Source organism: Pteronotus mesoamericanus, unplaced genomic scaffold, assembly GCF_021234165.1.
Source record: "Pteronotus mesoamericanus isolate MK-2021 breed Mesoamerican mustached bat unplaced genomic scaffold, CSHL_Meso_final scaffold_1186, whole genome shotgun sequence".
Classification (NCBI taxonomy): domain Eukaryota; kingdom Metazoa; phylum Chordata; class Mammalia; order Chiroptera; family Mormoopidae; genus Pteronotus; species Pteronotus mesoamericanus.
This window is the reverse complement of record NW_026555302.1, coordinates 3734404-3758486: the sequence shown is the minus strand read 5'-3', so window position 1 is coordinate 3758486 and position 24083 is coordinate 3734404. Positions and strand designations below refer to the sequence as shown.

General features: G+C 39.0%; 1 protein-coding gene across 2 annotated transcripts in view; it reads left to right on the top strand.

Annotated features, from left to right (window-relative positions):
- RNF2 (ring finger protein 2) overlaps positions 1–15980 on the top strand; it is a 32786-nt gene extending 16806 nt beyond the window's left edge. For both annotated transcript variants that reach the window (XM_054587657.1, XM_054587659.1), the window contains exons 2-7: positions 5349–5437; positions 9038–9198; positions 10076–10291; positions 12394–12666; positions 13379–13550; positions 13835–15980. In XM_054587657.1, the coding sequence (XP_054443632.1) occupies positions 5351–5437; positions 9038–9198; positions 10076–10291; positions 12394–12666; positions 13379–13550; positions 13835–13936 (1011 nt within the window). In that variant the 5' untranslated portion in view covers positions 5349–5350 and the 3' untranslated portion in view covers positions 13937–15980. The remainder of the gene's footprint in view (positions 1–5348; positions 5438–9037; positions 9199–10075; positions 10292–12393; positions 12667–13378; positions 13551–13834) is intronic.
- Positions 15981–24083: the final 8103 nt, after the last annotated feature.

Sequence of the window (24083 nt, the reverse complement as noted above, 5' to 3'; positions counted from 1 at the left end):
ACAATATCATTGACTATACAGAGTAGACATTTTAGTCTCTAAGTTGAGGACTTAATGTATTTTTGTACTGAATATAATTTTTATATTCACTTTCAAACATTTGTCTGTCATCTTAAAGCCAGAATTATCAGGTAATTTTAGGAACCAAATTCTGTATGTTAGAATGATAAAGATTTAATAGCTGTATTTATTCATATTATCCTGAAAGTAGACATAACATTTCTGGGAAAAGGATGATTAATTATTAGAGCAATAACGGCACCAGTTTCCTTTTGCCCGAGCACCGCCCCCCCCCGCCACCCCGCAATGCTGTGAGAACCAGATGTTCACATGGTAGGCAAAGAACCTAAAAAACCTGGATCTGTGAGCTTGTGTGCTTGTCACTCACCTCACCTCCTGAGAGATGTAGAGAAATCTTTGCACCCTCAGGTAAACAAATTCTCCTTAGTTGATAAGAGGAGAATCCTAGGTTTTTAATCTCTGGAATGTAAATGACGTTTTCTTTAGGGGCCTGAAGATCAGACAAGTCTTAAAATTGAAGGCTGCTGGAATGTCTCTGTAGTCTCACCCCAACCCCGTACATAAACTCATACTTCTGCAGAGAGGAATCTCAGCTATTCAGTTACCTTTATGTTTTTAAGACTTTGAAGAACAGATTTTTCTTTTTTTGCTCAGAGCCCTAACCATGCGAAATGATAAAAATATTTTCTCTATGCATAGAAAATAGACCTGATAAATCTTTTTTGTCTTCCCTTTCCCATGTTAACTAGAAGTGATTTTTTTAAAGTCATGAGCATGTGAAATGTTAAGACTGCCTAATTATGAGCTCCTTTCTTTAGTCATCACCATTGTTGAATTATTCAGCAAATATTTATTGAATAGCTACTATGTGCCAGGCACAGTGCAGGGTAATGAGGATATTGTGGTGAATAAGATAGAGCTTAGCCGCTGTGAAAATGCTGTGGTGGGGGAGGGGGAAGACATGAAAGAATGGCAAAGTTCGAATTATGTTAGGCTGCATGAAGGAGCTACCTATGGGAAAATCTTTGGGGAAGAGAGCCTTTTCCGGGTGGAAGGATGGCCTAGTGAAGGTTCTAAAATGAGAATGAGCAAGATTGATCAGGAGGAGGACGGCATGTGGCAGAGACATGGTGAACAGAACTCAAAATCACAAACATCATTTAGGTGTTTGGATTTCTATTTTAATTGCTAAAAGCGGGTCATGGTACACATTTTGGTCAACAATTTGCTTTTTAAAGAAATCTTAAGCCCTGGCTGGTGTGGCTCAGTAGACTGAGCGCCGGCCTGCAAAAACTGTAAGGTTCCGGGTTGGGGCACATGCCTGGGTTGTGGGCCAGGTCCCCCACTGGTGGTGTGTGAGAGGCAACTGATCGATGTATCTCTTGGACATCATCGATGTTTCTCTCCTTCTTTCTCTCCCTTTCAACCCCCTCTCTAAAAGCAAATAAATCTTTAAAAAATTAATGTATATTATATACATATGTTGAATTGCACATCAGACATATAGCAGTATAGTATTCTGTGCTATGGATATAGCATAATTAGCCATATGCTTCATGTCAGACATAAGCTTTTATGACTTTTTGATATTACAAAATAATGCTGTCAGTTTTTGTATATATATTTATTGCATATCTGTATGAGAATTTTTATTGGATAGATCTGTGAAGGGTATCATCACAGGTCCAAACTTAAGTGTGTTAAAATTTTTGACAGCACCTACTCTGAGAAGTGAAGATTCAGTCCGCGTCGTACTGTGAGTGTTATTTTCTGGTTTGGCCAAAGAGCAGAGGCAGTTCTTGGTTGTGGTCCCTTCCTTGGCATCTATTTTTCAGATACTCTCTTTTGATTCACAACAATTAATTTCATTGAATTTTTAAAGGGATAAATAAATAGGATTATTTTAGAGTTGAAGGAACCTGTTTATGTTGAAATACCAGTACATGTCGTACTGGAAGTTCTAGGAGCTGATGGTTCTACTATTACACCTCTAAAGAACATGGATAAAATAGCATCATCCAGTAAGTTCTTAAGTGTATGTTGATCAAAGATGATAAAAAGTGGGGAGTGCAGTTCCACAGAGGTTTCCATAATACTCCTGTGCAGCTTGATTCAATCAGCCTCTGTGTCAAGGAGTACATTTCCAGTGCCAGATACTGTAATTGTGCCTTAACTACCAAATTGCTCCATCCCCATCACTGTACACTTCAGTGATTTGAGAATTCCTGTTTCTGCACGCTCTAAAGCTGGATATTATCAGCCACTTAAACGTTTGTCCGTATCACAGACAAAATAGGGACAATTTAGTGACTATTAGTGAAGCCAAGCACATTTCAATTTTATTGGCCACTAGTATTTTTTTGTTAATTACCTGTTCATTTTTCCTGTAGTGAGTTGTCTTTTAAATCGCCTTGGGGGAGGATTCAATAGAGATTATTGACCTTTATTTATAATATATGTTGAAAAATTTTCTTCTTGTCTATTAGCTTTATTTTAAATTAGCTTATGATGTGTCTCTTTGTTTTAATCCATTTCTAATTGGTTATTTCTGATTTATAGGAAATCTGTTGCTTTTGGGGACGTGTTTTTAATTTGATTCTACTGGGTTTCCTAGGCTATGTTGTCTGTAGCTAATACTTTTGTCACTTCCTTTTCCATTGTTTCTCTCTTTTTTAAAAATTTTGTGGGAAGTTTTAGGACTTTCAGCTGAGTCTTGTAGGGCAATCTTGTTTTGGTCTTGACATTTTAAATAGAAGTTTTCAAAAATTTAACTGAGTTTTGCTTTTGTGAACAAGTCATTTGTTTTTTATTTTTGTATTTTAGCTGCTGTCTCTGCTTGATTTATGCTTTTATAGTGACCATGTCCCCCTTTCTTTCGGTTTATATTCTAATTTCTAACGCTTGGTTCAATTTTTTAGAGTCTTTATGGCTTTATTATTTAAAAATTGAAGGTTACAAATATTTGTGAGGGAGATTTCTCATTATACATCTTATATATTTGAACAAGGTAGTAGTTTCATTTTATTCATTTATAAAGAACTTACCATTCCAGTTTTGGTTTCCTTTTCACCCACTCCAGTGTGGCTTTTGCCTGTCCCTTGAACTCCATTTGAGTCTTTGGAACATCACCACTGCGGCCTCTCTGGAACCTCTCACATCTTCCCCCTTTACTTACCAGCCACACTGACCCTTTGTGTGTGTTAACATGTCTTAGTTCTTTGAAAGTCCTTCCTTGATGCCCCCCTCTTAAATAGTTCCTGGTTTTTTTGATTCTCTAACCCACTGCTCTTTTTTAGTATCTTTTATATATATAGCACCTAAATTTTTTTTAATTTATCGTATGCATATTTGTTTTGTATGCTGCTCTTAGTCCTAGCATCTTATACAGTGCAGTAGATAATTAGTATTTAAATGTGTAAATGAATGATATATGATCTTATGAAAAGATTGGGGCCAGGAGAGGAATCTATCTGGATAAATAGGTCTGTTCTTCGGCAGATCAATTGTGGTAAAGTCCTTCAAGAAAATTGAGAATCTGGAAATTAAATTCTCCTAAAACTAACCAAGTTCTATATATAGCCCCCTAGTAAGCTCTTGTGTAATTCAGGAGAACACATACATACTCCTCTTTCAAGATCCTCAGGTAAATCATGTAAGAAAAGCATTGTAAGCAGTAATTCTCTCCCTTTAGGTATCATTTAAGGTTCATTTTTTTCCTTTCTAAATGCTTTACCTCTCATTTATTTTTTATTGAAAAGCAGGCTCATTACAAAGTAGGCTTATTTGTGGTTGTAGGGGAAAATAAAAGGCATATTAAGTTATTTAAGACTGGGGTAGACACTGTAATCAGTGAAAAACAAGGAAGTCAAGGCAAAGGACATACTCTGTACTTTGCATTTACTTTTTTCTACTCAAGCAAGTATAACCTTTTTCTTCTGGCTTCTTTCAGGATTTCTTTTTAATCTTAAATTTCTATAATTTGAAAATGATACATCCAGGTATAGTTTTTTGCGCATTTATTCTGCTTGGTGATTTCTGAGCTTCCTGGACCTGTGGTTTGATATCTTAACATTCATAACATTCATTCAGGGAAATTCTGTCATTGTGGTTCAGATATATACTCTTGTTCCTTTCTCACTTTTCCTCTTGGTAGTCTCTTTATACATAAGTTACATGTTTTATAGTTATTAGTCCTTGGATATTCTGGTCTTTCTTTTCCCAGTCTTTGTTCTTTTACTTTTTAGTGTTTGAGGGTTCTGCTGGTGTGTCCTCTTGCTCAGAGGCTGTGTCTTTAACCTTATCCAGGCTACTGACATGCCCGTGAAGGGCATTTTTCATGTCTGTTACAATGGTTTTGATCGCTAGCATTTCTTTTTGGTTCTTTTTAGGATCTCCATCTTTTAGCTTACCTGGCTTATGTATTTTTGTATGCCGATTCCTTTATTCATTAGAGTCCTTGCATATTAATCATTGTTATTTTAAATTCCTGGTCTGACAATTCCAGCATCCATGCTATGTTTGGTTCTGATACTTGCTTTGTCTCCTCATATTTTTGGTATGCGTTATAATTTTTCCTACATAGCAGCATGCATAATGCCCTGAGCGAAAGGAACTGCTATAAACAGGCCTTTAATAACGTGGTGAAGTGTAGGGAGAGGGGACGCGCTCGCTAGTCCTATAATTAGGCCTCGGTCTTTCAGTGGGTCTCTTCCCCTGGACTGTGTGCACTTCACAAGTGGTTCTTCTTTTTTTCCCTCCCCTGCTTCCCCCAGTAGGCGGGGACAGGGTGGCTAGAACGGGCAGGAGTTGGCTAGCTGTCTCTGTTTCCCAGGTGGGCTAGGTTCTGGAGAACACGCCAGCTGCTTAGGTTCTGGTTACTGGGTCCTCCTGGGGGCGGGGCTTGTTAAAAAGAATAGTGTGACCAGTGACTTAAAGTGCTAGAAAGCAGATTCTGTATTTTTTGGCAAAAGTTGGACTACATGGCCATGATGTAGAGTCTGATATTTTATTGATTGAGTTCTAAGTTAGATGACCATGACTTTTAAAAAAAGAAGTATTGTTTTGGGTTGAGACAGTTTTCGATACATTCAGTAATAATTAAGTACTTTCTGCATGCCAGCTTTTGGGCACTCAGAGATCAATGATAGTCTCTCTTGCGCTCAAGTAGCTCGTACTTGTAAATGGAGAGATTCTTAAGCTTTTCTTTTAATTTTTAAGGAAGCATTGTATGATTTCTTATTTTTTTATACTTAGGATTTACAATTCCTAAACATCAGTTTTTAGGCTTCTCTTTCAGATACTAAAATTATTTTTCTTTTTATTTCTAGCAATGTCTCAGGCCGTGCAGACGAATGGAACTCAACCATTAAGCAAAACATGGGAACTGAGTTTATATGAATTACAACGAACACCTCAGGTAATATAGACCAAGATAACTTGGGGAAAATGTGAGACCTGTGTACATGGGGATACATTTTTAGAAAACGGAAACTTGAAAGAACATAACAGTAATAATGAATTTATATATAAATAGTCCTGACTTATGTATGTTTGGTTGACACTTCATTCATTCATTCAACAAATAATTGGAGTGCGTGCTCTACCAGGTCCTAAGCTACACGCTAGGTGAGGTGGTGAATGAGACTTGTAGCTTCAGCCCTCAGTGGGGCTGTCCCGTTGGCGTCTCTGGGCTGCACTGGAAGAAGAAGAGCTGTCTTGGGTCACACGTTAAATACCTTGTGACATGTAATCACAAACAGATCTCACCATGTTTTAAGTAAATGTACGATTTTGTGTTGGGCCCCATTCACAGCCATCTTGGGCTGCATGTAGCCTGTGGGCCACGGGTTCGCTACCTCTACCTTGGAATTTACAGACATTAAAAAAGTGAATATCCACAGAATTAGACATTTGAAAGATTGGGTAAAGGCAAAGTCTTTAGTGCTGTGATAAATAACCGGGGAACCAGGGAATAGTCTTGGAGAAGGGAAAGATGGGAAAGATGGGGGAGGAAGCGAGCTCGAAGGAGGTAGGCATACTTAAAACTGAACTTACTTTAAGTCTAAGATGCCTAGAAGATAGGCCGAGATGCTAACTCGGGGTCTGGACTAAATATAAAATTTTAGAGACTGTCAGCACATTTACAATAAAACAACGTGAGTGGATAAGATGCCCTAGAGAAAGGTGACCAGAGGGCCCAGAACTCAGTGCAGAGGAGCTTCAACATTTAGAAATTAAGTAATGGACGGGGGGCCAGCAAAGGAGACAGACAAGGAACAGCCAGACAGAAGTAAGAAAAAATGGGAGAGAGAGGACAAAAACCTGAGAGGAAGCAGGAGGATGCATTTCATTTACTGTGTTCAGCACTACTCAGAAGATGACTGAGGTGAGGATTACAAGAGTGTACATTCCCTCTAGCAGGATGTAATCGGTGACTTTGATAAGGGCTTCCCTTGGGTAGACTGTGCGCTATGGTGAAGAGGGGACAGTGAAACTGCATAGGGGTTATTCAGAGAAGTTTGGCTCTGCAGGGGAGCAGGGAAATGGAGTGAAAATTGAGGGGAACTTGGAGTGGGAAGTTTTAAATTTTGTTGGTAAGGTGGGAGATAGAGCCCCGTCGACCCTTCCCCTCGCCACCCCTCCCCCAGCCAGCTCAGAGGTGCATTTTTCACATTTCTCTCTGCAGCAGCTCTATGGAGATACTACCCTAGGCTGGTTTCCTGGAGGGGAGATTACCTAAGTGTGAGAGCACAGAGAATAGTAAAAAGGGATACACTGGAACAGGTAGGAGGGAATGGACTTTTTATAGGAAGAGGCACACTTTCTCCTCATAGCAGGAGAGATGATTTGTAATGAGAGCTCTTTTTTTAATGAAATTTGAGGTAAGGTAATTTATTGAATGTTCAGGCGGAGCAGGTCTGCAGGTACAAGCTGTACAATAGAGTATTGAAAGAAAAAGGAATTTGTTAGAGAAACCAGCTGCTGAGCAGGATTGAATACTGTCTGAGGCTGATGAAAGTTTTAGTGACCCCCAGTCTGATTGTGAGGTGCCCTCCACAGCGCCGCACACCTGCACAGGCGCAGGCGAGGGGACGCTGATGGTTGAGTGCATCCAGGGTTAGGATGTTGCCTGGCAAGTTCTTTGTAAGCACGAAGAGGAGGACAGACTCGCTAGCTGAGTCGTCGTCATTCTCTCTGGTTATTTCCTCATCAGAGGTCATTATTCCTAAATCAGAAGTTTTTGTACAAATTAAACTAAGCAAAATAAAATACAGAAAGTGCTTTATATAGGGAGGTTGAAACATACCAGACGCTTGATAACAGGGACAGTTACTGTAAAGGTAAGTATATTTCACTTGAGGTCTTTATGGACAACGCCTGTGGCTTCTATGTCTTTCCTTGTGGGGGTCACCAATCTGCGACCCTAGAGAGAAAACAAGTATGATGGAGAGGCACTGGAAACAGGAAGTGTCGTTAACATATGGCAGGCCTTATTTCTACTTGCATCTTTAGTTTTGATAGTCATTTATTGGACATTGGTGGCTTTAGAACTAGGTGTTTTGTTCTGAATGCCACCCCGTGGGAGGAGTGGATAGCGATGGCGAGGATGAAGTAGGAGTCACTAATCTCACTGTAGCTGGGAGATGTGTACGTTGGAACTCCAAACGCATCGTCTCACTTTAACATTTTTTAGACGTGACAAGTAGAGATAGTAATACTTGTTATACTTCAGATGTACTGTGGTTTGAATCAAATTGTAAGTTAGCCCGAGAACCTGGCCACTTTGTATAGAATTGCTTCTGTGGACCAAGACTTTAAGGTTCAAAAAGTGATTTTAAAGCAAAATCACTGTTGAACCGTATATAAGAGAATACTTGTATTGGAATCTTTTTGCTAGATGGCATGAAATACGTAATTTACAGTGATCCCCTCTTATCCACAGGGATTACCTTTCCAGACACCTAGTGGATGCTTGAAATCACAGATAGCACTGAACCGAACATACACTGGGGTTTTCCTGGACATACATAGTTAGGATAAAGTTTAATTTATAAATTAGCCAGTTTCATGGCTAGAAGATTCTTTCTTACTATTGATCTTAGTAATCTCAGCATACGATATTTTCTTTCCTTAGAGAACTTCTACTTTTTTACGTAAATAAAGCCCTTTATGGCTTCTCTGTCATACCTGAATTGCCAGCATTACTACTCTTGTGCTCTGGGGCCATTAGGAAGTAAAATAAGCGTTACTTGAACGCAAGCACTATGATACTGAGACGTTTGATCTGATAACTGAGAAGGCTCCGAAAGTTACCCGTGTATGGGTAGCACATACAACGTGGGTCCTCTGGACAAAGAGATGATTCACATCGCAAGTGGTTGGAGCAGGGTAGCACAAGATTTCATCACATTACTCAGTGGTGTACTATTTAAAACTTCTGAATTGTTTATTTTTGGAATTTTCCACTTAAATTTGTAGACTGTGGTTGACTGTGGTTGACTGAAGGTAACTGAAAGCTCAGAAAGCGAAACTGCAGATAAGGGGTCACTGCATTATCAGAGTGGTGTGATTTTTTTTTTAAATGGAAAATTTTTTAGGGTTCATTTAGCCCTAACTTCCTCACTTTGCATGGTAAGAAACAATGTTCAATAGTTATTTAGAGTAGAGCCACATGACTAGACAATATGGCTGAACTAGAACCTAAGGCGTCTGATTCCAAATTCAATGCTTTTTAAAAGGATACCAGGCTACTTTACTGTTAGTTTAAACACATTAATATATTACCTTTAGCATTACATTAAGAGCATTTATATAATGCAGTGGTGGGGAAGTGAAGGGTGTTGGGGGAATTAGAGCTGAAACAAGGTTGGCTGCGAGCTGACGGTGGCAGTGGCTGGGTGATGGGTACATAGATGTTCATTTCTGTCATTTTCAATACTTCCGTGTATTTGAACTTACCCAAAAGAAAAATATACATAGCATTTAGCATTTAAATATGAAATTGCCTCTTTTACAGGAGGCAATAACGGATGGCTTGGAAATTGTGGTTTCCCCTCGAAGTCTGCACAGTGAATTAATGTGCCCGATTTGTTTGGATATGTTGAAGAACACCATGACTACAAAGGAGTGCTTACATCGCTTTTGTGCGGACTGCATTATCACGGCCCTCAGAAGTGGGTATGTTGAAAATGCGTTATACTAGGTACTTCAGTTATACCAGGACAGTGCCCTGTGGGTTTTGAGAAATACATTCTCTAAAAGTCATTTGAGCATTGGAAATTTTTCTAAAGCATACTTTTTAATTATTGGGGAATATTTGTTTTGAAAGTTGATTTTATACAATTTTAGAAGCTTTATAAGGATGAGTATTTGTTTTGAGGAAATTGCAAAGCATGCAGCCTTCTTAAGGTTTCTCTTCTTAAGTATACAAAATAATGTCCCCTCTGAATGATTTTTTTATTTTTAAATTTTATTTATTTTTAGAGAGAGAGGGGAAGGGAGGGAGAAAAACATCAGTTTGTGAAACATTGGTTGGTTACCTCTTGCACACCCCCAGCTGGGGACATGGCCGATAACCCGGGCAGTGCCCTGCCTGGGAATTGAACTGTGACCTTGTGGTTTGCAGGCTGACACTCACATCCACTGAGCTACACCAGACAGGGCTGAATGTGTTTTAATAAAAGAATTGGTGACATATGAATTAATATATGGGTGGTTATTTTTTCCTTGCATGCCATGGATATTAAAAGGGAAAATTTATATTAGGAAAGGATTGATTTCTGTTTCAAAAATGGTTATATATGTTATTGGGAATATTCAGATTTTTCTCTATTGGCCAGTTAGTGTAGAATACCTGAGGTTTCCAAACTCTTGCTTACCCACTAGTGAGATTTCAAAGAAAATTTATGTTAATTAGTTTAAATATCTGTGACTTAGTAAAGGTATTAGAATAAAGATAACAACTGTACCTGAAGCTAGATATTTTTGTCTGTAACCTAAAGGTACTGGTATTGTTTACATTCTCTCCCCCTTTTTTTTGTTTTTTTAAATTTAGCAATAAAGAATGTCCTACATGTCGGAAAAAGCTAGTCTCCAAAAGATCACTAAGGCCAGACCCAAACTTTGATGCACTCATCAGCAAAATTTATCCAAGTCGTGATGAGTATGAAGCTCATCAAGAGAGAGTATTAGCCAGGATCAACAAGCACAATAACCAGCAAGCACTCAGTCACAGCATTGAGGAAGGACTGAAGATACAGGCCATGAACAGGTATGGGGAAGAAGGCCAGGGAGGGTGACCATTCTCCTGAATACTGTATCAAATAGTGAATTTTTACTTAACAGCCTCCATTTTGAAAAAGACAAAATACAGTAACAAAGAGTAGTTCTTCGTGATTACTTTTTCATGTGAGTGTGATATGTTCCCCCAGGTATCATATATGCCTGGGTTTCCATTTAATATATTGTATTAGGACTTTTGAAAACCCTCTTTTTTACCCACTTCTCCCTCTGTGTTCCTGCTGTTCAGTTTCTCCTCTCTTCTCTCTAGCCAATCTGTGCTCACCCTCTGCGCACGTCTCCCATTCCGTCCGGACCCTCTCAGGTCAGCCTTTCATCCTGCACACCACCCTCATCAGAAGTTACCAGTGGTACCCACGTTGTGAAACCTAATTGCTGATTCTCAGACCCCATCTTACTTGGCAGAATTTGACAAATTAATTTTGCTTTGAATAATTTATTCACCCAGCTTTCACGGGACCTTTTTTTCTCGGTTCCCTTTTTATGGTACTCGCTGTTTCTTATCTCAAACTTGGCCATGTCTCATACTGAACTTTTTGTGCTTTCCCCTACTTTTCTTTATTCTTGTTCATTTCAGTTGACGGCGGCTCTGTCATTCTACTTGCTTTAGCTAGAAACTTCGGAGTCACCCTTAACAGCTCTCTCTTTCCCCCTCACATTCTGTATTCCAGCCCGTGAATAAATACATTTTTATCGTTATAATACGTCTGGATTGGTTGAGGCCACCACCATCTTTCACTTAAGTACTGAAAAAACCTCATGATTGGTCTTTATTACTTCCCACACTTACCCCCATAGAGTCTAGTTTCAGCATAGCAGTCAGAGTGATTTCGTCAAATTGGAAGTCAGATCATGGTTCTCCTTTGCTTTGTAGTCTCTAATAGCTTCTACATTTGGGTTAAAAGACCTTAACGATGGGTCCTAAGACCCTGCATAATGTGGGCACCTTCTTAGCCCCATTCTGGTTTCCTTTCTGACATCTCCTAATGTATTCAGGCCTTACCAATTTCCAAAGTAGGAGACGCCAGTGGAGCCCCAGCCATGTCTAGTGGTTCTCACCGTGGCCGAACATCAGTCGCTTGGAAAGCTGTGCTGTCCCAGGGCTTCACTAACACCTCAGAGCAAGCATGGTAACTCAGAGCCTCTGACTGGGGTCCAGGCTTCACTGCCTCTAAGGTGCCAGGCGTGGTTTCGAAGGGCAGTCTTTAACCGCTGGCTTAGTTAAAAGATGGGCTCTGTTCTAACTATATTAAACTGGCCTGCAGTTGTATTTAATGAAGTGAGATAAAGTAATAAATTTCTAAGTTCTTTTCATTTACAGTTTCCATTCAGTATAATTTTGTATTAGTTTCAGGTGTACAGCATAGTAGTTAGATAATCATATATTTTACAAAGTGTCCCCCCCACAAATATTTCCAGTACCCACCTTGCACCATACATAGTTACAAAGTATTATATTTTGAGTGTATTTATTTTAAAAGAGTTACGCATTCCTAAAAATTGGGGAGACTTTATTTTTTAAAAATTTTTTATTATTTTTTAATCTTTATGAAAGGTGCTTTATTCAGATGGCTGGCGATCTGAGAAGAACGGCGGGTTTGTACCTTCTATAAAATGATGATTCTGCCTCGGCGGTGGTTTTGATGCTTGAATAAGCTATCTATGCCAAATACCTTGCCCGGTTACTGGTTTTTCGTGTTTGCGGCCGTTAGAGAGCTGCCTCTCTATTTCCATACCGTTTCATTTTCCTCATTAGAACAGTTTTGCATTGCATTGGCAGACTTTGGGTGAGGTCAGCAGGGAGGGTTTTCTTATCCTTCCTCTTTAATTTTGTTTCTGTAAGAATTTCTAATTAAAGAGACATAATTTTCCCTCAGAACTTTTAAGTTTTTATATCTAAATCATGCCTTTCAGGGACATGTGAGAAATAAATGCCATTATCCAACTTGAAGCACATTCAGTTATCAAGATCTCTTAGAATTCTACATTTCAGTAATCATGCTTCACAACTGGTTCATTAAATGTACTACCTACACTTAAATTTTTGCACCCCTTTTTTGTTTCCTTAACTAGATTACAGCGAGGCAAGAAACAACAGATTGAAAATGGCAGTGGAGCAGAAGACAACGGTGACAGCTCACACTGCAGCAATGCATCCACACACAGCAATCAGGAAGCAGGACCCAGCAACAAACGGACCAAAACTTCCGACGATTCTGGGCTTGAGCTGGACAACAACAATACAACAGTGGCAATCGATCCGGTAATGGATGGTGCTAGCGAAATCGAGTTAGTGTTCAGGCCTCACCCCACACTTATGGAAAAAGATGACAGCGCACAGACGAGGTGAGTTGTGCGGTTAGGTTTAGATTATCTGAATTCAGAAAACTTAATTGGGAGTTAAAAGGCAATTTTGCATCGGAAACCAGGGCAATGTTTGTCATCCCACTGACTACCAGGGTTCATTTATTGCTGCTCACTCTGCTGTTTTCTTTCTCCCGTGCTTCCCACCCACACCAGCATGTCTGAAAAGAATCACCCTCCTCACTCGAGGAGGAAAAAGGATCGTTTACATTTCTTAGCAATAATACTGGGGTGCCGGTAGGCTCCGGAGTTCATGCTGGTGCAGGTGGCTACTTACCGCTGTGTCTCAGCACACGCCTGGCCGTGGGGTGCAGATAAGCATCAAGTATTCGTTCGTGAGTAATGTCATTGATGAGTATACCATACTTTTTAAAAAGAATCTGAAGATTAGACAGTTGGAAATCGGTCATATCCTTACTGCAGCACTTTGATCTCTGAGGTTGAGGGCTATGTCCTTTTTCCTCAGTACTGCGTATATTGCTCTTTGGTCTTTGTCATTTTATGGATGCTTTTGTGGCCTGTGTAGACAGTGAGTCTCTACTTTCAATAATAAATTTTTAGATAACAGATGAATAAGTTTCTGATGTTTTGTCAATAATTGAGACGTGCATTTTATAAAATGTATTAGTTCTATAACTTAAGTACATTTCATCATTAATCCGAAAATTAAATTTCTAATGATTTATTTTTCCAGATACATAAAAACTTCTGGTAATGCCACTGTTGATCACTTATCCAAGTACCTGGCTGTGAGGTTAGCTTTAGAAGAACTTCGAAGCAAAGGAGAGTCAAACCAGATGAACCTTGATACAGCCAGTGAGAAGCAGTATACCATTTACATAGCAACAGCCAGTGGGCAGTTCACTGTGAGTATTTAAAATAATAGGCCCTTGAAACTAGGGGCACATTGACCATCTCAGAGTGGCAGTTGGTAGAGTGGGGCCTAATAAAATGGTGCAAGGCGGAACCCTGACCTCCTGAGAGAAAGAGAACATGGTGGTTAACTTTTAGATGCCTTTTATGAGTAGTATAAATGACAAGAAGTTAATTCTAAGATGTTTTTTTTAAGTGGATTTTTGTGTTTGCTCCATCTCACTATTCTGTGCTTTGAGCAGTGTTCATAATTCATGCTTTCTTTTTTGTGTTTTAGGTATTAAATGGCTCTTTTTCTTTGGAATTGGTCAGTGAGAAATACTGGAAAGTGAACAAACCCATGGAACTTTATTATGCACCCACAAAGGAGCACAAATGAGCTTTTACTAAAACCAATTCGGAGAATGAACTTTTTTATAGCCTATTTCTTTATTATTAAAGATGTATCATCATTACTTTTATGGACAGAATCTTGGATATGTTGTTCGGTTTTCTTCCTGAGCCAGACTCGTTTACACTATTAGAATCTCTTCCCCTTAATTTAAGATTTCCTTTTTGGAAGGGACTGTAGTTATTCAGAACTTTTCTTTCCTTTTAAAAATATATCTAAGCTCTATATGTTCACAAAGTATGGTTCTATTTGGAGCACCCTTTGACCCAGGAATTTTTCATAGTTCTGTATTCTTAAGATTCAGTTGGCCATCTTTTCCCCTTCCTCAAAAGTTTAGGCCTTACAGAATGTGAAATATGTATTTTGACTTTTTTTCCTGGAGTCTTGTATATTTATAGTTTTCTATATAAGCTGTAGTATCTTCATGAAGACCAGGACTCAAATTTACTGCGCTTAAAAGTCAATTCTCATAGGATTATTGTTTTCATGGTATTTTCTTCCATAATATCTCATTCTTTTAAAAAAAAGGTTCTTTATGAAGGTAGTGACCATTGTCATGCAATGTTATTTTTTCCCATTCCCCCCGCTCCCTCTAATTTTGGAATTTCTGATCCTGGGAAAGAGAATCAAACAAAATCTCAAGTTCAGTAAGAACTTGGTTCATTTACAGATTTTACTGAAGAAATATTATATTGGTCCTATGTAGTCTTCAAGTATGTATTTAAAGAGTCCTTTCTTCGTATTAGTTCTTCTGTCACTTCAGTTCCTTTATTATGTATGTTTGATGATTTTTTTCTATTAAAATACCAGAGATATGGAGATATTTTGCACTTTAGCTTTGATGAAAAGTACAAGATATGTTCAAAGCTTCCCCGGTTCTTTTTATGTTGGTAGCTATGTAAGCTAAGGATAACATGGCACATGGAACTAACAATGGGGAAAAATATTTGCTTCTGTTTGAAAAGTGTGTTTTGTATTTTGGGTTGCCATATATTAGTTTATGTATTTGGTGCTCTGCTAATGACACTCTGGAGAAGCAAGTTAATGGAGCTTGAGACCTGCCTTGATATGTAGTAGAAGATAATTCTGTAGAAGAATGTCCGCCAATAGGGTAAAAGTCATTCTATTCTTAATTTAGTTTTATATTGAGGGACAGTGTCCAGCATTCTGATGCAGAAGGCTTTATGATGGTAGGTCATAAATAAGGACTTGTGTGTTATTTTTCATCTCTTCTAATTTCAGGTGTGTTGCAAGTTTATATTATCACAGTATTTACAAAGACATGTTCACATTGAGAAATTAACCCTAAAGGGTTTGCCAGGGGGTACTAGCCCTCCAGAACCATGGAAAAAAGCCTGTCTAGTCATTGTAACTATATGTCATTTTTGACAGATTGGGGCCACCTCGATGTTTTACATCTTTAGCCCAATGTGAAAATTTAAAAGGCTTATTCAATTCAATTTTTTACCATTTTATTGAAAATACTTAAAATCTGTTTTTACAGTTTTTTTTGGTAATCTGTGCCATGAAATTTGAAAACCACCAAAAATCAAGGGAAATTTTGTATTCCATTTCTTTTTTCTGGTGTAATATTACATTGTATAGACTATTACTGCATGTCCATTCAGTATAACTCTGGTTTTGCGATATAACTGTTTAGATTTTATTGGTGACATTAGATTAGTTGTTGCATTAAATAACTAAATCCCCATTGTGATTATTAATTGAAATTTTGTCTTTAAGCAAAAAGTTATTTGTGAATATAAGCTTTGTGCTTTGAGACTGTATGTGTTTTTATCTGTCATTATGGGAGGATGTAAACTCTGCATCATCAGTGAATTCATTGGATGTGTAACCCTTTGCAAAATATAGCAATAGATATTTGATAGATATTATAGACATTTGATAGAGCATTGAGTGCAGTGTTTTGTGTGTGCGTGCGCACATGTGTGTGTTTTCGGGGTGGGATATTGCTTATCATCACTGCTAACCAAGATTTTTATGAAGTATGATCTAAATAAATTCTGTAACTGCCATCTCAGCTGAGGAACAAAAAGCCTTGCCAAATGTGGTGGGGGCCTTTGGATACATTATCATTTAAAAATTTACTATGGTAAAATACATAGAACCAAATTTAGCATTTTAATCATTTTTAAGTGTTCAGTGGCATTATGTACATTCACAATATTTTGTAACCATCAGCATTTGCTGAACTTCTTTTTAAAAAAGGTTTTATTTATTTTGGGGAGATGGGCAGTCAGGGAGAAAGATGAATGTGTGAGAGAAACATCAACTGGTTGCCTTTCACATGCCCCCAATCAGGACCTGGCCTGCAACCCAGGCAAGTGCCCTGACTGGGAATTGAACTGGTGACCTTTTGGTTCCTAGGTTGGTGCTCAGTCCACTGAGCCACACCAACCAGGGCCATTTTCTGAACATTTTTATCATCTCAAACAACCCCTGTACGTGTTAACTTCCCATTTCCTCCCCCAACTCCAGCCCCTGGTAACCTCTGCTCTACTTTGTTTCTTTGAATTTGACTATTTTTAGTCACCTCATGTAAGTGGAATCATATCATATTTGTTTTGTGTCTGTCTTATTTCATATATTTTTAGGTTGTAAAGTATCAGAATTTCATTCTTTTTTATGGCTGAATAATATTCCACAGAGTCCGTGTTTAATACAGCAGCTGCTTTTAGGTAGTGGCACTGTTTGGTGCTGAAAAGAGGCTGACCAGAACACAAAAGGCAAAGCTGAGAAATGACATGTCTGTAGAGTGTTTGGAAAACCTCCAGGATATTCCTGGGAATCTTAACAATAGAAGGCCACAGGCATGCGCAAGGCTGCATATGTGCCCAGGAGAACATAAAGGCACCAAAACCAGGCTGTGGTAGAACCTGAGGCTCTGCCAGCAGGAAGGGAGTGCGAAGGCTGAGCTGCAGGCTTCTTGTTGGAGTGTTGAAGGCGTGTTGTAAAACAGAAGCGTTTAGAGGCTGGAGAGTTGCCTCAGGGACTTACGGAATTTTCTGTCCAACCATTAGCTGACCTTTAAGCTGACAAAGTAGAATTAAGTGGTCATTCACAGCCAAGAATTAGAAAGACTTTACAGAACTACTGTTTATTAGTTCTGTAAGACTTAACAGAATTAGTCCAAGGTCACTAAACAGAGAGTGAAGAGATCCCAAGGATGTGAAGGGATTCTTTTGTCCTTAGTTGCCACATTATATTAAGTGTTCCGTTTTCAACAAAATTTACCAGACATGCAAAGAAACAGGAAAATGCGAAGAAGCCTAGATGTTGGACTTAATTAAATAGAAACTTTAAATCAGCTTTTAAAAACACATTGAAATAACTAAAACCATTTTTTAAAAAATTTGCGGACAGTTGCCAAATAAAGAATAACGAGATAGAAATTGTAATTGTGGAAAACTAAGTAGAGCCCTGGCTGGTGTAGTTCAGTAGATTGAGTGCTGGCCTGTGAACCAAAGGGTTGCTGGTTCAATTCCCAGTCAGGGCACGTTCCTGGGTTGTGGGCCAGGTCCCCAGGAGGAGGCATGTGAGAGGCAACCACACATTGATGCTTCTTTCCCTCACTCCCTCCCCATCTCTCTAAAAATGAATAAAAATCTTTAAAAAAAAAAACCAATAGGAATAATGGTTCTGAAAAATACAATAAATTTTAAAAATCCAATAGAGGGGCTAATAACATTTGAACTGGTAGAAGTATTCAACAAGCTTGTACACAGGCCAGTTCAAAGTGTCAAACCAGGAAAAAAGGAACAAAGGAAAAAAACGCACAGAGATCTGTGGGACACGGTCAAGTGTGTTAACATGCATAATGGGAATCCCTGAAGGGGAGGCGGTAAAGGGGCACAAAGTATACTTGAAAGAGTAATTGCCCCAAAATTCAAAATGTGAAAACAAGTCTACACCCAAGAAGCCCAACAAATGCAAAATAACACAGAAACTTCTAGAAACAGCAAAAGAAAAGTGACCCATGGAATACAAGGGATCTTTGATAAGATTAACAACTCTGCTTCATGAGGAGTCACAGAGACCGGGATGTAATGAATGACATTCAAAGTGCTGAAAGAAGTAAGTGAACCAAGATGTCTGTGTGAAGGAAATTATTTCTCAACAGTGAAAGATACTGACATTTCTACATAAAAACAATGAGGTTGTCACTAGCATACCTGTCCTACAAGTGATTCTAAAGGGAGTGGTAGGCAGAAGTAAAAGGGCATTGGATAGTAATGCATATTCTCTATGAAGAAATAAGTAGCACTGGTCCAGTTACTGTATAAAAAATGGTGTAAATGTATTCATGTTAGCTTGGGCTGCTATTATACCATAGACTGGGTGGCTTGAGCAACAGAAATGAATTTTTCATAGTTCTGGAGGCTGGGAAGTTCAATACCAAGGTTTGAGTAGATTTGGTTCCTGGTGAGGGGCCTCTTCCTGGCAGAGAGGGAGAAAGGTCTGGTTTCTCTTTTGTAAGGTTTTGTAAAACCAATTACCCCCCACAGGCTCAACCTTCAAATACCATCACGATAGCGGTCAGGGCTACAACATAACAGATTTGCTGGAGGTGTAAGCATTCAGTCCATATTTGTAAGTCTTTCAATTTAAAAGGAAACTACATAAAGTAAAGCAAAACTGTTGAATGGCTTATGTATAAAGATGTATGGCAATAGCTAAAAGGATGGCAAGGAACTATATTGGAGCAAACGTTTTGCAGTCTTCAGATTAAGTTAGTATTAATCTGATATAGAGTATTTTAAATTGATAAACTAATTGCCATTGCTAGAATAACCACTAAGTGTATAACTCCAAAAAACAGTAAAAGAAGGTAATTAAAAATGGTATATGAGAAAATAATACAAAAGAAAGGTATAATGGAATAGAGAAACAAGACAGCAGAAAAACAGCGAGCCTGCAGATACAAATCTAGTTACCATGAGATGTTAATGGATTAAGCACTCAAATGAAAGATGGATATTGGCAGAATGGATTCAGCTGTATATTCGTAAGAAGCATGCATTAGTTGCAAAGAAAAGTAAACAAAAAAATACCAACAGTAAGCAAATGAGAACCACAGTAGTGACAGTTACACAAAATAATACTGTACCTGAAGATGGTGTAACTGGCCAAGTGTCTTAGTCTCTTAACTCCATTAGCACCATGTTCTCTAAGATGAAGGGGTTGATATCTGTAGTCCTATCATTAAAACATGAATACTTAAGCTTGATAGGATTGGGAACACTTAATAAATTATTACCAAATATATTGAGATTTTCAAGTTGTAACCGATTACTAAGAAATCTAGAATTTTCATCTGTTATGTTCAAAGGGTTGTAGCTTGCAATGACTTTGCTATCAATCAAAAACTTAAGTCCTGAGGAAATCTTGGTCATGGGAATGAAGCTGGAAGAGAGTGCTTTCTGCATATGCATAGGTTATTGAGTACAAAGCATACTGGTTAAGAAGTCTCAGGTAGGGAAAATGGACAGTAGGCCAGTGGTTAACTCTCTCTAATACTACTTGTTTCAGAAGTTTCCATGGGACTGCCTGTGGTCAATTTGTAAATGTTTATGTGCATCTTTCAATGAGCACTGAAATCTGCCTGGGGTTGGATCTTGCCTCTTTCCCTTGCCAGTTTTAGAATAGCATTGGAGACTGGGGAAGGAGGCTTTGGGAAGAGAATGGAGAATGTAGCCTGTGGGATCTCAGTATTGACTCATCCCCCATGCAGCAGCCGCCATCTTGTTCAGTCAGACTACCCCTGAGCGGCAGCAGCATTAGAGGACCCAATAGCCCTTCCCCTGCATCCCCAAGGTGGGATTCCACCCTGCCCTACTCTGTCTAAGCCGCCTACTGAGTGCAGAGTGGCAGCCTCAGATAGTAGGTCCCTGGCTAAAGGAGGTGCAGAGATCTGGAGACGCTTGAGGAGAGACTGGAGATGGTGGCTTTGGGGAGAGAACGGAGAGAGTAGCCAGTGGGATCCCAGTGCTGACTCCTTGCCCATAAGGCAGCACCTTGAGAGGACTCAAGAGCCCCGCCCCCAGGAGGGACTCCACCCCACCATGAGCCGTGTAAGGCGGCCTGCTGAGTGCAGAGTGACTAGATTAACAGCTGAAAGAGACAGCCACAGACAGTAGATTCCTGGAAGTCTCGGTCAGACTGCGTAAGGTCAGACAGGTGACATCTGGCATCATCAGAGGCAGACCCAGAAAAAAACTGGTCTACTATAGGTGTTCATACCACAAAGTCAGGAAATCAAGACAGATGAATTTAAGAAGCAGAAGCAAAAAAGAAAAGTCTCACAAATAATGGGAAGACAAAAAAATATCCCCACTCAAAGGGAAAGGAATCCCTAGAAAGAGAACTAAATGAGATAGAGTCCAGTAAACTATTAGAGACAGAGTTCCAAACAACGGTTCTAAGGAAGCTCAGTGAGCTCAGAGAGTGTTACCAAAAACTACAGGGAAACTGTAAGGAACTCACTGCAAACTATATCAGCATGAAAAAGGACGTAGAAACTATCAATAAGAGACAAGGAAATGAAGAATACAATTTCTGAATTGAAGGACACAGTAGAAGGCATCAAAAGCAGGCTAGATGAAGCCGAGGATTGAATCAGCAAGCTGGAGGATAAGGTAGAAAAAAGCTCCCAGAAAGAGCAAGAAAATGAAAAACGACTCAAAAAAGAATGAAGAGGCGTTTAGAGAAATGCAGGACAACCTGAAATGTAATCATATCTGTATAACAGGGATACTAGAAGGAGAAGAGGATGATGTAGGGATAGAGAGCCTGTTTGAAAAGGTAATGATGGAAAACTTAACTCATGGGAGGAGAGAAAAAGTCACACAAGTCCAGGAAGCACTGACGGTCCCACTCAAGAGGAAGTGAATTAGGTCCACTCCAAGACACATCATTATTAAAATGGCAAATATCAAAGACAAATGGAATCCTAAAGGCAGCAAGGGAGAAACAGGTAGTAACATATAAGGGAGCCCCAATACAGCTAGCATCTGACTTCTCAACAGAAACACTGCAAGCCAGAAGGGAATGGCAAGAAATAGTCCAAGGAATGAAAGGCAGAGACCTGCAACCAAGACTGCTCTACCCAGCAAGGCTCTCAATTAAAATGGAAGGCAAAATAAGGAAGTTTTAGCCTTCCAAAAGAAGGCTAAAAGAATACACTTCCACCAAACCAGCACTGCAAAATATGCTGAAGGGACTGCTTTAAGATGAAGAAAAAGTCTATGAATACCCAGTTCCTTCAACAGTTGCCAGTACTTGCTATTACCAATATTTTTTAATACATATTAATCTGATTGTGACAATGATGTGTTATTTTAATTGTTCCTTTATTATTTGTTGAAACTAAACCTGTTTTTGTATACTTTTGCCTATTTCTATTTTTAAAAAGCTTTAAATGCCTTTTTGCTATTTATCCACTTTTTTTATTAAATGTTTGTTGAATTTATTCCCTAAGAAAACAAACCATTAACCCTTTTATAGATGTGATGCAAATACTTTCCTATTCTATGACTTGTCCTTTAACTTTCTTATATGTATATTACTGAATAGTCTTAAATGTTTAATATAGTCATATTGTCAATATTTTACCTAATAGCTTCTGGGTTTGAGTATTTTACTTCAGGGTAGAAAAATATTAGTTTATATTTTCTCCTAAAACTCCTTAGAATTTACATATTAATTTTGAACTCACCTGAATATTTCTTGTATAATGTGTGAAATAGGGCTTCGTATTTGTTTTATTTCAAGTAATAGTGGTCCATGTCCCTTATTTGTTGAATAAGCCTTATTTTCCCCATTGATTTGAAATACCAATCATATATTACATTGTTAGATACATACATTTGTCTCTAGAATGCTCATATTTCATTGATCTACTTGATTATTTCTGTGCTGGTGTCATGTTGGTTTAATTGCTGAGACTTTTTAATGGTTTTAAAGTTTTTAATATTTTATAATTTTGACATTTAAAAAAGTAAAATTAGTCTGCATTTAAGAAAGTTAAGAAAGAAAAGGAAGGAAGGAAAGAGAAAGCTGGAACTCCTTCCTTTTGTGACAACATGGATGGAACTGGAGAATATTAAGCTAAGTGAAATAAGCCAGTAGATGAAAGACAAATAAATACCATATGATCTCACCTATAAGTGGACTCTATTCAACAAAATAAGCTAATGAACAAAATAAACCATAGGCATGGAAACATGGAGCAGACTGAAAGTGACCAGAGGGGATGGGGAAAGAGGACAATGGTGAAAAGAAGGGGGAGGGACTAGGCAAAGAACATGTATGAATGACCCGTGGTCATAGACAATAGAGTAGGAATTGACTGTGGGAGTGGGGGATTGGGGTGGGATGGGTGGAGGGGGGTAAAGGGGAAAAAATTGAGACAACTGTAATAGAATAAACATGATTTATAAATTTAAAATACAGGGAAAAAATTTTAAAAAGAATAGCATTGGATAATCTTATTTGTGCTATATATGGTGTAATCTATGTAAAGGGAACACTGTGGAGCTAAATCTCATGTAAATATAAGCTCCCACAATTAATATACTAGTTCCTAGGAAATTGATTTACTTGGGAAGTTTCATTCTCTCGCCTGTGTGATCTCAAATTCTGTGCAGTCCACATCAATTGCAGAAACTAGGTGGAAGAAGCTTGCATTTGGGGAATAATGTTTACAATCTATTCACACTTTAGTTAATAGTTTTAACACCCGCCCCACCCCCAAAACTGTGGAAGGACCCTTGGCCTAGAGGTAACATAGGTCCTTGCAGAGTGGGGAAAGGGTGGCAGCAGAGAAAGCGATCGAACAGCCACAGGTGGTAAGGCATTGTAGACAAATGTAGACATTGGCTTTCTTTTTATAGATGTTTGGCCTTTGTAACCTCCTGGTCTTTGTCAATTGCCTCCCGTAATAAGGGAGAGTCATTATTCATTGTATGGAGACTAAGACTGTGAGATGTTCACTTTTCCAGCCCCTGTATAGCTTTAAGGTTGAAATAGCTAAGGGGAAGAGCTTGATCCTGTAAATTGGCTGAATTTGCTGTCTTTCTGGGTTTCTTAGACGCTAGTCAGGAGAGTGGCATTCTTGAGAAGTGGAGTATGGGTTTTGGAAAGATTGAATCAATCAGTATCCTAAACTGCTGACTCCACTGAGCTTCACTTAGAATGGTAGAGACTCCTTAGATGTTTGCTGCTTTGGTGGATGACCCTTTCAGGGAGTTAATTACCTTGAAAAAGCAGCCCATCTGCTTCATCGCTGCAATCCTTTCTTGTCTTCGGGACATAAAGTCAGATCCCAGCATGTTCTGGGGACAAAGTGCCTCCTGAAAGAATGCTTTTTCTGATCCTATATAATGATTTGTGGAGGTTAGATCTTGAAGGAACATGATTTTAAATTGGGTCAAATGACCGATATGAGCCAGTCTCCATGAGCTTGAGCAGCTTGGGCCTGCTGCTGTTCACTTGGCTAGAATTTCGACTCAGCAGTGCCTCATCTAAATGGGCGATGTTGGACAGGACTTCATACGTGTGGTCTGCTCACCCACCATCTCTACATCCCTTGGGAGAGCCTGGGAGAGCCTGATGGACCCTCGTTGCCAAGGCATTGAGACATAGACTGGTGAGAAGAGAACTAGCACTCTGAAAAGCTTGGTAATGCAGTCTGACAGGATGTCTGGGCCTTGGCTAATTCATCATGGGATCCAAGTGGTCCTATTGGACTGCTTACGTGACTGAAGATTATGGGCCTGACTGGAGCCACTATAGTAGTCAAGGTCCCTTATCCATTTCCCAGGCCTCATCTACTTCCCATTCCCAGAGCCCTTGGAGAAAGGGCCCTGCCATAACATCACATTTTTATTTTGTATATTCCTTAGCCGTCTCCAAAGTAACCTGTGGCCACTTCCCAGATCAATTATTTTGCACTGAGGAAAGAAATTACTAAATTTTTTGAAATTACTGAACCAGTTTTTGTCTGATTTCTGCAAACCAGGACATGAAGCGATAAATGGAGTTTTAACCCAATCCACCTCGGCTGGCCCCTAAACCCTTTTGGGTTACTTCTCCCATGCCCCGAGTGTATGGTTAG